The 14,953-nt window shown below is 34.0% G+C and overlaps 1 protein-coding gene across 1 annotated transcript; it reads left to right on the forward strand.

Annotated features, from left to right (window-relative positions):
* The first annotated feature begins 6 nt into the window (after positions 1-6).
* Positions 7-5,509, forward strand: LOC106462129 (heat shock protein 70 B2-like). The gene has a single exon (XM_013922018.2). It carries the CDS (start codon positions 3,424-3,426, stop codon positions 5,326-5,328), a length of 1,905 nt encoding a protein of 634 aa, XP_013777472.1. The 5' UTR covers positions 7-3,423; the 3' UTR covers positions 5,329-5,509.
* Positions 5,510-14,953: the final 9,444 nt, after the last annotated feature.

The raw sequence follows: 14,953 nt of genomic DNA on the forward strand, positions 1-14,953 counted from the left end.
CTAGTGATGATGCCAGATTTATTCCTATGTTAGAAAACTGAACATTAAAACATTACAAAGTTCAGCTAATCAGTGATCATTAATCTCATCTTATTTGAGTAAACTTTATGTAAGCATATATATATATCTATCTAATTTTTAATGTAAACCATGTTTCAACTAGCCTGTCAATTTTTTCTGTATTACATATATTTGTTTCTTACCCTATATTATATGCTTTTAGAATTTTTTTGTAATTCAGTTTGATTAATTTATACAAATCTGTTGTTTTTTTTATGTCATTTACATGCAAGTAGTATGTTTGATATGTCTTGTTTTAATAGAACTTAATACTGTTAGAATTAACCATAATTTACTTTTAAGTCTACTTTCCTTTATTGTAATTGTTCTTAGAGTTGCATGCTTATCCATTACAGAAATTTAGAAAAATTTCCTTCAACTCCTCACTGATACCACATAAATCTTCATTTAAATGCACCTTCCATAAAGTTTCTCATATCCTTTATTGTTGATTTACTGGAACATGTAGATGATCAGATATGTCAAGAGTTATTCATTATGCCAGATGTAGTCAGATTCAGAGAATGGCTGGTATAGATATTATCAGTTAAGTTATTATGAAACATTAAGTAACTCTAGTTGGGCTAGTAATTAGGGGATACTTCCTTCAGAAAGAATAGTATTTAAAGTAACAACTGCTGTGATTATTGGTATCATATGTTAGCAAATGAATATTTATATCCCCACGTGTATAGTCATTAAAAAATTTCGAAGTTTCAGAAATATATTTTCTTCAAATTCTTCTACATAATAATCCAGGTGAAAACAAATGACTCCAATTACAATATTTTAAGTTATTTGTTCATCCTCACAATTAGAAACTGAATATCTTTCATATTTTATAATTCTTAAGAAAAAAACAACCCCACCACCATTATTTACATAGTCCTTTCCCAGAAATCCATAATTAGGTATACTGAATTAATATCATTGAGGTTAGTTCCAGGTAGGCATGGAAGTTCCCACATTAGTTCTTAAATTCTATCAAGATTTGTGGTGACACTGCGTGTTAAAACGTACAATAAATCATTTTTCATGTGCTTCAACCAAATTTTCAATTTTTAAAATACTACTTAAAATCTCGTTAATACAGTGGCCAGGGTCACAAACATTCTGCTTTGACACATAAACAAACAAGGCAAATTAGTTAAAGAAGTGGAAGTCATTATAAGTTAAATTGGAAACAACGTATAAAAATAATTAGTACTAATTTGCCAGAAACTATTGGTGTGATGTCAAATCTCAAAATATAACAGATGGTTTATTATGCACTTATATATGCAATTATGAGTTGTGGGTTAGTTACTTTACAAAGCTACACAGTCCATACTGTTTATAAATAAAATTACAAAATGTATAAACTTTGGATCAAAGATGGACCATGTAACACCATAGAATCAAATATTCTAAAAATGTGTAATGCTTGCAATTTAGAATTGGAATAATTTATGTATAAAATCAACAATAAAATGTTACCAAAATTATTTTCATCCTTCATGATCACATTACTACTTTAACTGCCATGAATGACTTTATCTACCTCAATGTCTTACTTCTTTAGGTTGAAGGTCAGTTGAGTTTAGAGGAGTTGTGGTTAGATTTTTACAATATTAAAAAGGCTTTCAAAATCGTTCTTCTTAAATCTCATATTTATTTATTAAACTTATTTTTTGTGCCTCATGCCACGTGCAGATCAATTAAAGTCAAACATATAATAAGGTTGGTTGACCAATTGGTCTTTTTGCCATTTAAAATATTTAATCATTACTTCCTTTGCAAATGAAAACGTTGTTTTTCTTCTACATTACGTTGATTAAAGTAATGATTTTTTTCAATACAAACTTTGGCAGTTTATTAGTTGAATTTCTTTAATTAACTACAAGTTAGAACAGTTTGAAAAATGCAACCAAAGAGTGTCTTACTTCAACCACATTCATCACTAAAAATAAGCAGGAATACTCAATTAGTAGAATAAGAAATCATGCTAAAGCTTTATTTCAACTAAGTTTGGCCACTTTAAAAGGAACCGGACTGCAACACAAGATTCGTTTTTGATAAAGTGTTTAACGTAAACAAATGTTTTGACAGCAGAGCATGCCTGTTTATTACGTATTTTAAGCTTCAACACTCACAACAATTATAAACTTAAAAAAACATAATTAGCGAGATTAATTGCTCCATGATATCATATTTTACCTTTTTTATGTGACTCGCATGCTATTCAGGATGCATGACCATCACAAGCAATTAGGTGCATAATAGTTTTAAAATTTTGATTTTTTTTACAAAGTCCATAGGTAATTATAGGGTTAAATAGCTACGAATACAGATAACTGAATGGTAGATACACTTCTTTTCTAAATTAAAATGTAGTTACGTAAAGAAAATCCTTAATTATTTAAACTTATACTTAAAAAAAACTGCTGATAATATCATTAACACTAATCATCGCAGGTTTTTCTGTTGTAGTGTACAAAGACAGTATTTTTAAGTTTTAATCAACGTATTACCACACAATATTATCTCGCGATATTAAAATAATTGATTTTATATAAACATTTATTTACTGTCAGTTTACTTTGGTCAGAAGTTCTTAATAAACACATAAAAACAAGTATTCTTTTCAACTGGTTTTCGAGACAATACTACTACTGGTACTACCTTTACTACTCGTAAACTGTCAGTATATATATATATATATATTTAAATACTATAGCATCATACTAATAACAAATACGACATGCTAATTTTTTATTCGAAACGTATCGGTAATGACAAGTGTGCTATCACATTAACTTTTAATGTCATTGTGATGGGAAAAATCTATAAACACCTTAACTTAGGCCTACTTCACGAAATGGAGTAAATATCGCCACTTCAGCAAAAACTAATACTTTTAACCTGCAATTCTAATAAAATAAAACCCTCAGAAGTTAAACACAAATATTATCTAAAAACTAAACTGCTCTAAATCATAAATGTATTCCTTAAATTACGTAACACGCTGCACATTCATGATTTCTCGAGAATTTTCTCGAAGCTACCACAAGAGGCTGGTACATCTGCAGTTAGCTAGAACCGTGATTGGCTAAAGTGCACGCGGGAGGGCGCTGTCTAAAAAAGCGTTATGAGTCAACGAAATCAGATACGTTCGGGAAATTTCGAGAAAAGTTACAAAGAGTATATAAATATTGCGTTGAAGGTAGAGTGGGATAAATTTCGAAAAAGTTCTGCAGTCGAGTAGTACTTGAAACAGTTTCACGTTACTTGTTGTTAACAGTGCTGAAAGCGAAATAGCGCATATTGAGTTGTTTCAGTTGAAAAGTCTCACTTATACAAGGAAACTACAAAAATAGTTAAAACATGTCGCGTGGAAGAGTACCAGCGATTGGTATTGACCTCGGCACAACTTACTCTTGTGTGGGAGTGTTCGAGAACGGAAAAGTCGAGATCATTGCCAATGATCAAGGTAACAGAACAACACCAAGTTACGTTGCCTTTACAGACACAGAGCGATTGATTGGAGATGCAGCAAAATCCCAGGTATCTCTGAATCCCGAGAACTCAGTATTTGACGCCAAGAGACTCATCGGCCGTCGGTATGATGATCCAAAGATCCAACAAGACCTGAAGCACTGGCCTTTCACCGTCGTAAATCAGGGCGGTAAGCCAAAAGTGAAAGTTTCATTTAAAGGGGAAAATAAGCTATTCAATCCTGAAGAAATCAGTGCTATGGTTCTAACAAAGATGAAAGAAACAGCTGAAGCCTATCTTGGCCAGCCGGTGAAAGATGCAGTAATCACAGTTCCAGCTTACTTTAATGATTCTCAGAGACAAGCTACCAAAGATGCTGGAGCTATCACAGGACTTAATGTACTGAGAATTATAAATGAACCAACAGCTGCTGCCTTAGCATACGGTCTCGATAAAAATCTTCAAGGTGAAAAGCACATCCTCGTATATGATCTAGGAGGTGGAACCTTTGACGTGTCAATACTGACCATTGATGAGGGTTCAATGTTTGAAGTTAGAGCCACTGCTGGTGATACACATCTGGGTGGTGAGGACTTTGATAACAGGATGGTTAGCCATTTTGTGGAAGAGTTCAAGAGAAAGCACAAAAAGGATCTGCACAAGAGTCCTCGTGCTCTTCGGAGACTGAGGACTGCTTGCGAAAGAGCCAAGCGAACACTGTCCAGCAGTACAGAAGCTTCTATTGAGATTGACGCCCTCTTTGAAGGCATTGACTTCTACAGCAAAATCAGCCGTGCCAGGTTTGAAGAACTGTGTATGGACCTGTTTCGAGGTACACTGGAACCTGTTGAGCGAGCTCTTTCTGATGCCAAGATGGACAAGAGTAGAATTAGTGAAATAGTTCTTGTTGGAGGATCCACTCGGATCCCCAAGATCCAGAAGTTGTTAAAGGATTTCTTCAATGGTAAAGATCTATGTATGTCGATCAATCCTGACGAAGCTGTGGCCTATGGAGCTGCAGTTCAGGCAGCCGTGTTGAGTGGTGATACCAGTCATAATATCAAGGACGTGTTGCTCGTAGATGTAGCACCTTTGTCTCTTGGTATCGAGACTGCTGGAGGAGTAATGACCAAAATTGTAGAACGAAATTCCAGAATTCCTTGCAAGACCTCTCAGGTTTTTACAACCTATTCTGACAACCAACCTGGAGTGACAATCCAAGTATTTGAGGGGGAGAGAGCAATGACCAAAGACAACCACTTGTTGGGGAAGTTTGAACTGATGGGTATACCTCCAGCACCTCGTGGTGTGCCTCAAATTGAGGTGACTTTTGACATTGATGCAAACGGCATTCTGCATGTCTCAGCCAAGGATATGAGCACAGGAAAGGCTGAAAGTATAAGGATCACCAACGAAAAAGGACGACTGTCGAAGGAAGAGATTGATAGGATGCTAGCAGAAGCTGAAAAGTACCACCAAGAAGACGAAAAACAGCGAGAAAGAGTAAGTGCTCGCAATCAGCTCGAGAGTTACGTGTATAGTGTAAAACAGGCAGTAAACGAAGGTGGAGAAAAATTGTCATCTGCTGACAAAGAGAAAGTTGAGCAGAAGTGTGAGGACACGATTAGGTGGATAGACAACAACGGTCTAGCAGAGAAGGATGAATTTGAATATAAACTTAAAGAAGTTCAACAAGAATGTAGTCCGATTATGACCAAACTCCACCAAACAACTGATTCTGGAAAGTCGTCTAGAAGTTCACGATCTGGTCCAACAGTTGAAGAAGTGGATTAACTGTAGAAGAGATAATAATCTGTATCGAATATAAAGACTTATAAACTTTTTACTTAAAATGTGATAAATCATATTACACATCTTCGGAATAATATTCATTCATGTGCTTCATTGTAATTTTCGTCATAATGTATATATATGTATATTATGAAAGTTGTTCACATAATTTAGTAAATTGTTCCTAATCATCTTCTCCTAGTCAATGTTATGTTGTATTTTATATATAAATAAAGCTACTCTTTTGCAATTCATGGTTTTCCGGTTTGCTTATGTCTAGTAAGACGATAGTAAATATGACGTTTAAACCCGTCAATTATTTTTACTCGAAGTTTCATGATGACGTCAGTTTTTGCCATTTTACAATTACTTTGTTGATTGGTAAGGATATAGAACAGCTACAACTTTACATAAATTTGTATACATCTAACTCCATTTCCTTTATAAATCAATTACATAAAACACTCTAACTTAGAACTGTTTCATTGATGTATTCATTATGGACTAATTTTTCCGAACTGGCAACTTGTATTCGTTTTTAATATCGAGTTTAGGGCTCCCTAGTGGCTCGGCGATAAACATGAAGGCTAATTACTCTAAAAACCAAGTTTCGATACTCGTGCTGGACGTAGCACAGATAGTGCATTGTGTAACTTCGTGTTTAATTACAAACAGAAATCGAGTTTGGTAACTATGCGCACGGCTAAGACTAATAAGGGAAACAAATAAGTTGGAAAAATAAATCGTCGACAACTGATCAATTAAGCAGGAAGCAATTGTTACAATGTATCTTTACTCAGGATGAAGCACGAATCGTCGCTTAGAAATCAATAAAAATAGTAAATCAAATCTGTAGAAAAATCCTATTCATTTGTTAAACACTCTGTTTAAATCCACTTTAAAATAGCTCATTCTTTATTTGTTTCAAGGAAAGGGCTATCTGTGCGTAGCTTTTCCTTACTTTCAACTGATAGACTAGAAAAGGAAAACAGCTCGTCAACTGCATCCGCCGTCAACTCTTGTCTCACCCCACAATTCAGATACGTTTATGAAAAACCACGAACTCTCGTATCGACAGACAGAGCACCCTAACGACTATACCAATCCTAGCCCCCTATTTAGAAGAAATGTTATATGACTAGTATAGAATATATGTATATTAACGCAACATTTTTCTAATTTTCCAAACTTTTTTTTCTTAACTCTATGGTTAGATTCAATATGTTTCTCTATGAAAGATGGCATATCCAAAGACGTATTAAAGAAATCCGTAAAATAATGCGTGTAGAAGATTGGTTTTAGTATTCAAGCTGAGAATTTGAGAGATACCCGACTTTCGCAGCCTTCAGCCCCAGAAAACAGATGATTAAGTAGAAGCCGGGCCTGTTTGTGTGAAAAAAACACACACACCATATTTCTTTAATAAAAATATTCATGTTTAAAACTTGTTTTTTATCCTCCTTGGCCTTACTCAATTTGCTCTTCCCTTAACAGTCCTAAACCTGCATTTTGCGTAAACGTTTGACTTTTCTATCGGACATCAATGTACCTGAGTATGACGGAAGACTTGCCAATTTTACCCACAACTAAAAATGTTAAATTTCATATTATTATACAATATTTAAAACTGAAAAATCAAACCGGTGACTTACAAATAAAAAAGTACAGCGATAGGAAAGTGTTTCCATCTGTTGTTTGATAATCAATTTAAACTTCTCTTTGTTTGTTAATTCAATTGTGAATCAAGCATGCCTTTTCCATTTTTCTCCAATGGTTATTATTCACGATGCGTTTCCACTGTTGAGACAATCCTGTTAAAGTTTATCATTCAATTTTAATACAGATGTACGGTTTCTTAAATAAATTAACATAAGCGTTATACATATATATATATTCACAAAGATTGGAAATGTTTGGTTGTGAAGTAAGTAACAAGGTAGAATTATTTTTGTATTTAGCCCACACATTAACTAACCACTAGGAAGCACCTGAATCAAGATTTGTTTTGTAAGAGTAGTTTCAATATTAAATACTGACAACGGTTTTGGTGTTAATTAAGGCAAATCAAAGTTATGTTGCATTCTCTAAACACCCCACCCCCAGTTTTGTCACTTAAATTACTATTGCGACAAAATTTCAATAAACAATTACAGAATATTGTCCGGGAAAATAGCCATATTAGAACAGTCCTAACAATATGTTGATACATAAGCTATAAATACTCTTTGTGCATGATCAGAACAATAGAACAAGTGACAAGTAAAAAAAAAAAAAAAAGTTTCTCCCACTATTTTTCTATAACAAAATTAACGTTCACACAAGCTAAAGTTAATAAATATATCCAATACCTTCCACTACAGAACAAAACGGTTCGTTATGTTCTTCATTTTAAAACCTTATAAATACTTACATTTGTATGTCATGGAATTATTTCAACATTGTATAAAATCCGGTAAGTACTATACACCATGGAGTTGTTTTAAATATGACTTGTAGAGTATATATATATGCATGTACATATTCTTTTTCACATTATGTTCCAATTACTTTATTTACTTTCTTTGAAAATTCAAGTGTGTAAACTACTCTACCGTTTTAAATTTCAGTTAAATTCCAACTGACTATTAATGGAATATTGATATTTATTTTGCAGTCCGTCTTCGTGTTCTCAAACTAATTATTTTGGACTTCACCGATATTGTCAATATAATCTTAATGCATCTACAGCTTTCAGCCAGGCAAATATTTACCTGCCCTGTTTTACTCTTTATATATATATATACACCAGCTGGAGTACCCGTTCGTTAGACGGTTGAAATAAAAAAGTTGTGTTTCTATTTTTTTTCTTCTTAACATTAAAGTACAATAAAAATGCATAAAGGTACCAATACTGGAAAGAAAGACATACTGTTTTTAAGAATTTTATCAATATGACATTAGATGGCGGTCCCACACCTCTCATGTTATTCTGTATCAAGTTTGGTGCTGATTGATCAAGAAATGTATATGGAACAGATACACACGCATATTGACGTTTATTTATACATATAATCAACTGAATTGGAACTGTACGAAAACTTCACAAGTTACGTATATAACACTTATTTCTTAAAGAAATATATCAGTACAGCACAACCACCCCGAAAGACTAAATATAGTGATCCTAGAAAACATTTTATGCAGGCAGAAAAAAAGCTTGGACTATGCACGTGCTTGATTATTCTTATCATCAGAAAATTTTCGTTAATAAAAACCTCACCCACACAAGGTGTATACTCTTTTATCAATGTTGTGTTGTAAAAAAGGAGAACATCAAATACGTGTGAACCAGATTCAATGTAGTGTTTATGAAGAGAAATGAGACAAATCAGATATTAACAGCCTCTGGTGTCGGTTACTGGTTAAGATTTAACGACCAAATTTTGTCAAATATGATTTAAGAAATTTATCCTCACATTAAATGATTAAGTTTCCATGTTCTTAACTTTTGAAAACAAGTAAGGATAATCAGAATTGCATTTACTTGATGTCATCAGTGGTGTCGTTTGAGCTCATTTTATTTCTATAAGAGTTCGAGAATTTTCCTTCTTCTGAGGTGCATTGTTTTCCTAAAATGTATTGCCAGTATATGCCCATTTCAGGCTATTGATAATGATTAATTAGTTGATATTATTGTAATGAAAAAAACGACCCAAATCTAGTGTAAATCAACTTCTTAAATATTTTGAAAGTTATATTGAGATAGGTCTATAATTAGATACAGTGTGTGAAAATTTTGAATTAAATACAGAAATTACTTTAGCTATCTTCAAACATCTCGTTATATCTAAATATTAAGCAATTCTTATATAAACCACAGAGGCTAGATGATAGAACTTGACCACATATTTTGATCAATTCGTAGGTACACTTTCAGGTCCTGGCTGGCTTTGTGAATATCCACTGCATTATGAAATAAAGGCTTCATCAGTAGCAATAACACATTTTAAGAAAACTGATTTATCAGTAACATTATAAAGAAACCTTTTAAATCCAACATTTCAGTTTTCTAGTGATAATGCCAAATTTATTCTTATGTTAGAATAAAGGGCTATCTGTGCTCTGTCCACCATGGGTATCGAAACTCGGTTTGTATTGTCGTTATTCCGCAGACATTGAAAATATTGCAAAGTTTCATTGGATCGGTAATCATAAATATTATAGTAAAAATAATATTTTCGCGGAAAATGATGCTATTATTTAATTCTAAAGGTCTTACATGTTTCATCGTGTTTGAAAAGAAACACAACCGAGCACAAAACACTGAGTTTTAACACACGTTTTTTGTTTCCTTTATGCTGCGGTAGCTTTATTGGCTTACAACTCTACAATCCATGGTTCGAGTATCCTCGCAAGAAGGAGGAGCGCAGACTGCTCATTGAGTCTATCTTTGCGCTAAAAACAACAAGAACCCCACTTCGATCAGTGGTACGTTCACGGACTTAAAGTGCTAACATTTAGTGTTCGATTCCTCATTTTGTGCTAAAAACAACAACAAAGAAACGAGATCCTTTAATATAAATAATATTCATATGGTTTATTAAGTGTCGTACTGGCACACCATAAGATTCAGAAGCCGATCTTTTGTTGTTTATGAGAGCAGCAAGTCAAGATTTCGTTGTTTCTCAAAAGATGGAATAAAAACATACCGAGCAGATATGCTTATGGGCCCATGGTTCATTTGATATGTATGTGCTTTCTATACGAATATTATTCAGTACTTTGCCAACAATAAACCAATTTAAGTATCGCATGTACATCATTGTATACCGTATAGAAGACGGGCTTACTAGTTTTACGAATCCTGATATATGAAGCGATGCACAACGTGTTATTATACAGTAGTACAATATAACGGTTTGGTAGCGCAAGAACTACAGTCTTGCTTAGAGGAATAATAGAAGCACACAGTGTGTATTTGAAAAAGCCCTTTGATTTTTAAGGAAATCGTGCAAAGTTACAGAAGGACTATCTGCGTATAGCCAACCTTAATTTTGAAATGACAGACTAGAGAAGTGGTGAGGAATCTAAATTAATCCTCGGATCATAGGTGCGACTCAAACACCTTAAGATCCACAAAAGCTCCTTTGTCAGGCATAAGTCAAAAATGACACATTTGAATAAAAATGAACTATGCATGGAAATATATAGTAAAGTTGTAATACCGTCCTCTACCGGCGAAATGCATAAGTACTATATGCTAAAATAAAAAGATATATAAATATCAAAGTGTACGTTTTAATGTACTAGCATTAACGCACATGGACTTAGCCTGCTGTTACCACTTAGACATAACATTAACTCTTGAATACTACTTGTGTTGTCTTTTTAATATGGGGGGGGGGGGTCAGGTTGAACTCTAGAAGACTACTGGACCAGATGGAACGCAGTCAGTTAGCAACACCTATCGCAAACTGTTGGGCTATTCTTGTCTGACCAAATAGTGGGATTTGGCTATCACTCTTATGACGCACCCAATGTCACAAAGTGCGGAGCTCGTTATTTTTGCGGCTACGAGATCCACAGCTCAGACGTGGAGCTCAAACTACAAAACACAGTCCATGAAAAAAAGAGGATAAGCGCATAGTAAAAGGAAATTATATCAAAATTCTTGTGAAAACCTAACCACAGTATAAAAATTACCGACTAATAGATGCTTAAGAAAATAAAAAATAAAAACATACAAATTATTGGCTAATAGGCGATTCAGTAAAAACTGAATTATATTTCAGTATTGCATTTTTTTTAAACTGACGAGATTAGACCACTGAGTTGCAAGGAAATCATGGTTGGGTTTGAAAAATAAGGTACAACTCGTTCATTACTGACGAATCGCACTGTGCAAAGATGCTTGCGTTAATTTTCCTGTGCGAGTAAATTTACCCCACAGTATGAATAGATATATAATTTCATGTTCTAATTTCTGCTGTACTTTTAGCTCTTGCTCGCTTGATGGCGCTACTTGCCTGAAACATAACCCAAAACGGGAAAATAAGTTCTTAGGATATTTTTTGTCAAATTGACTCACTGGGCGGCGCTGGTTTCTCCCCTCGTTTTACTACCTGCGGAAGTTACGTACACGGGTATTAAACGTCTGAAACGTCATAATAAGTCAATTGTCACATGACTGTGAGTAGGGCCACAGATGAAGGATACCCCCCCCCGCCTGTGTTCAACAGAGATCAGTGGTGTTCAGTCGCGTCCTCGATTTGGCTCGTGCCAAATAAAACTAACTACGTACAGTGCTCTTCAAAATTAGACACAAAGTCATTCTGAAACTAATAATATTTATAACTACAGTTAAGTACAAGAAGGAGAGAGGCAAAACAAATGCATGAGGTGTAATGTTCAATAATACAACCGAAGAGCGGTAATTATTATTTTATCCTTTACAAAACGGGTTTCGTGATCAACTGACATACATATATATGTATACAAGCTGAAATACCCATCAACTGACGGGGAATGCTTAAACTTAATTAAAACAATGTAAGTTTAATAACAATCGTATATTTCAAAATAATAACTTGAAAATTTAAAATTATAACAAAGCTTCTTCATAAACAACATTTGCAGCTTGCTTTCCATTTACCAACAAATAAACGATTTTGATGTGATCCCACCCTTGAACACCCTACATCTCACTGACCATGAGAAAAGCATGGTTGTTTGAGAAACAATCCAGCAATTTTAATACTTTGACCTATAAATATAATCCCTTTAGAATATTCAACATTGTTTAGTGTCAACCTGCCAAGATTGTTTGAGATTGATTCAGTAGGCTGGGAGTAATTAAGCAACAGGCTTTACAAAATAGAAATAGGGTAAAGTTCAATTTTGACCCTTTTAGAACATTTCCTATAGTTCATAGTGTTTACATATAAATTTTGGGTTGAGATTGGCCCAATAAGCTCGGAGGAGTTAGGGTGCTAACAAACATGCCTTTTGTCTTTATATATATATATAGATATATTCTTAGTAAACTTTAGAACATATTCAAAATGGAACACCTTACAAATACGACTTGCAACTTAAAATTTCACATTCTGACATTTGTTTCCAGAAGTAGTGTAATATTTCTGGGGTTCCTCATATTTATAAACTTAACGAAGCTATATATTTAAATGTTTTTGGTGCTATAGAACGTACTGGCAAAGGTGTTCGCCCCACACGCGGCATTTATTTCGTCCCCTTTACGGTGATGGCGGGACGACGTGGTTGTGTCATTTGTCAGCAGTAACAAGGGAAAAATTCAAACGGCTCTCAAACTCGTAAAAGGGGGAAAAGGGAATAGAGTAAGGGATCTTAAGATTCCCTGCGTTCTGCTCAAGAACATTTGTAAATATCTTGGTCATCAGACAACGTGAAGTTGATAGACAAACAGATACATAAGACACGCAATCCGCTTTATGGGACCGATAGCTCGTATGTTTATTTTACATGTTTACTCGCTTATTTGGCTTCACTTACAACCTAATTTACCTATGAACTCCAATGGCTTTCGAAGACTTTTTTTCTACACTATTTATGCACAAAATGTTTGTGGGTCCATGACTTTGTTGGCCATAAAATAACATACGAGTAAAAAGATACTGTCAATACTGCAGTCATTCCCAATAATTACTGATGCGATCTCCTATGTCTTTTATATTATAAAATCGAGTGATTTTACCTTTTATTTGCCATTTTTTTTACATTGAGTACTGTAACGGGCAAAAAAACATAAAATCACTCAGTGTAACGCAACCCCCATCGGTAGTGAATGGCATAAAACAAGTGGGAAATTTCAGGGTTAATTCCTGTTACTTAGTATGGTAATCTGGTATTGATGAAATACTCGTTACACAAGACATTCGATTTAGAGCTTATGAAGTCGTTTATTGGTTAGATTTCCCTTTCATAAGAAAGGCTAATCCACATTCCAACTACGATATTAGAAACTTTAACGATACTTCTTTTCTCCTTTCATCCCACTATTGTTTTAAAACGTTCGGTTGTAATCATTTCTAGAATTTTGAATGTTTGCCATGGTTTAACCAAAGATTCAATTCCAATTCGCAGGAAAGTAATACGATATTCTTGCTTTGCGATCCACCTCCCCCCATATATATTTAACATGTTTTCGGCACATTATTTTCCAAACTTTCATTTTCAATCTCATCGAAACTATTTGTCTTCGTGTCACATGCTTATACGTTGTTCGTAACAGAAGCTGATGCAATTACACAAAAAAGTTATTTTTGCTTGTTTTTAAAGTAGAGCCGCAAATAGAGCTATCTTTGGGGTGTCAGTCGTGGGGATCGTACCCCCTTAAACTAAACCCATATGTTATAAAATATACGTAAAAGGTATAAAAACAGACTCAGATACCATCAAAATGCATAATTTTCTGTGAAAATTACAAACTTTTTTCAAGAAGGGAATACCTCCGGACCCCCACAATGGCTTTGCCACTCATTTCCTTTCTCCTCCAAAAGTAACATTTATAAATTTCTACTTTTGCCCCTGAAAGTTATCTACACAAGTATATTATCTACAATCTTAGAAAGCTGGTTTGCTGTAAAGATAAAAAAAATGCGCATTTTCAGAACTAAAGATATATGTAAATTGTATGCTGAAGAAAATATATTTTATGGCCTCTAAATATGAATTGTGTCGTAAACTATTAACACGGAAAAACATGTGATACAAATGCACTCGCCTAAGTAAATGGCAAGCCTATATATATATATATATAATCTTCTCCAAACGATTTAAAAATATCGGCAACACAAGATCCATTATACACAAGAAGCTACCTCGATGGCTCGTGGCTATCGATCCTTCCAAAATCAGTGACGTTTCTTGTTTCAGATTTTCAGTGCTCTGTGATAATATAATGAATATACTCACTCTTCCCTTTTCTCTCTCTCTTGTGCTCGTGATTTGGTTTCGTTCTCCATAGAAATGGCTGAGAGGGAAAGTGTATGGGTCTTTTTATCTGTCTATTAGCCGATATTTACAGTTAGCTTCAATGCTAAGTAAACTTTTACTAATTAATTTACTTTTTTATATTGTTTGTACCGACTTTAATTAATCTACTTTTTTATATTGTTTGTACCGACTTTAATTAATTTACTTTTTTATATTGTTTGTACCGACTTTAATTAATTTACTTTTTTATATTGTTTGTACCGACTTTAATTAATCTACTTTTTTATATTGTTTGTACCGACTTTAATTAATCTACTTTTTTATATTGTTTGTACCGACTTTAATTACTCTACCCTTCCATATTGTTTCTATCTGACATTAATTCATTCAACCCGTACATTGTTTGTCTACATGGCTACAAACGTGAAGTTTTGTTGTTTGTTATTAAGCACAAAGCTACACCAAGGTCTATCTGTGCTCTTCCCACCACGGGTATCGAAACTTGATTTCTAGCAGTATAAGTTCGCAGACATACCGTTGTGCCACTAGGGGGCCACATACGTTAAGTCAACTTTAATTATGACAATTCTTCGTGTTGTAATTACTTCTACCTAACTTAACCATATAATTAACACACACACACATATACGTTGTATATATAATTTTTGAGCATATG

This window comes from Limulus polyphemus, unplaced genomic scaffold, assembly GCF_000517525.1.
Source record: "Limulus polyphemus unplaced genomic scaffold, Limulus_polyphemus-2.1.2 Scaffold1099, whole genome shotgun sequence".
Taxonomy (NCBI): domain Eukaryota; kingdom Metazoa; phylum Arthropoda; class Merostomata; order Xiphosura; family Limulidae; genus Limulus; species Limulus polyphemus.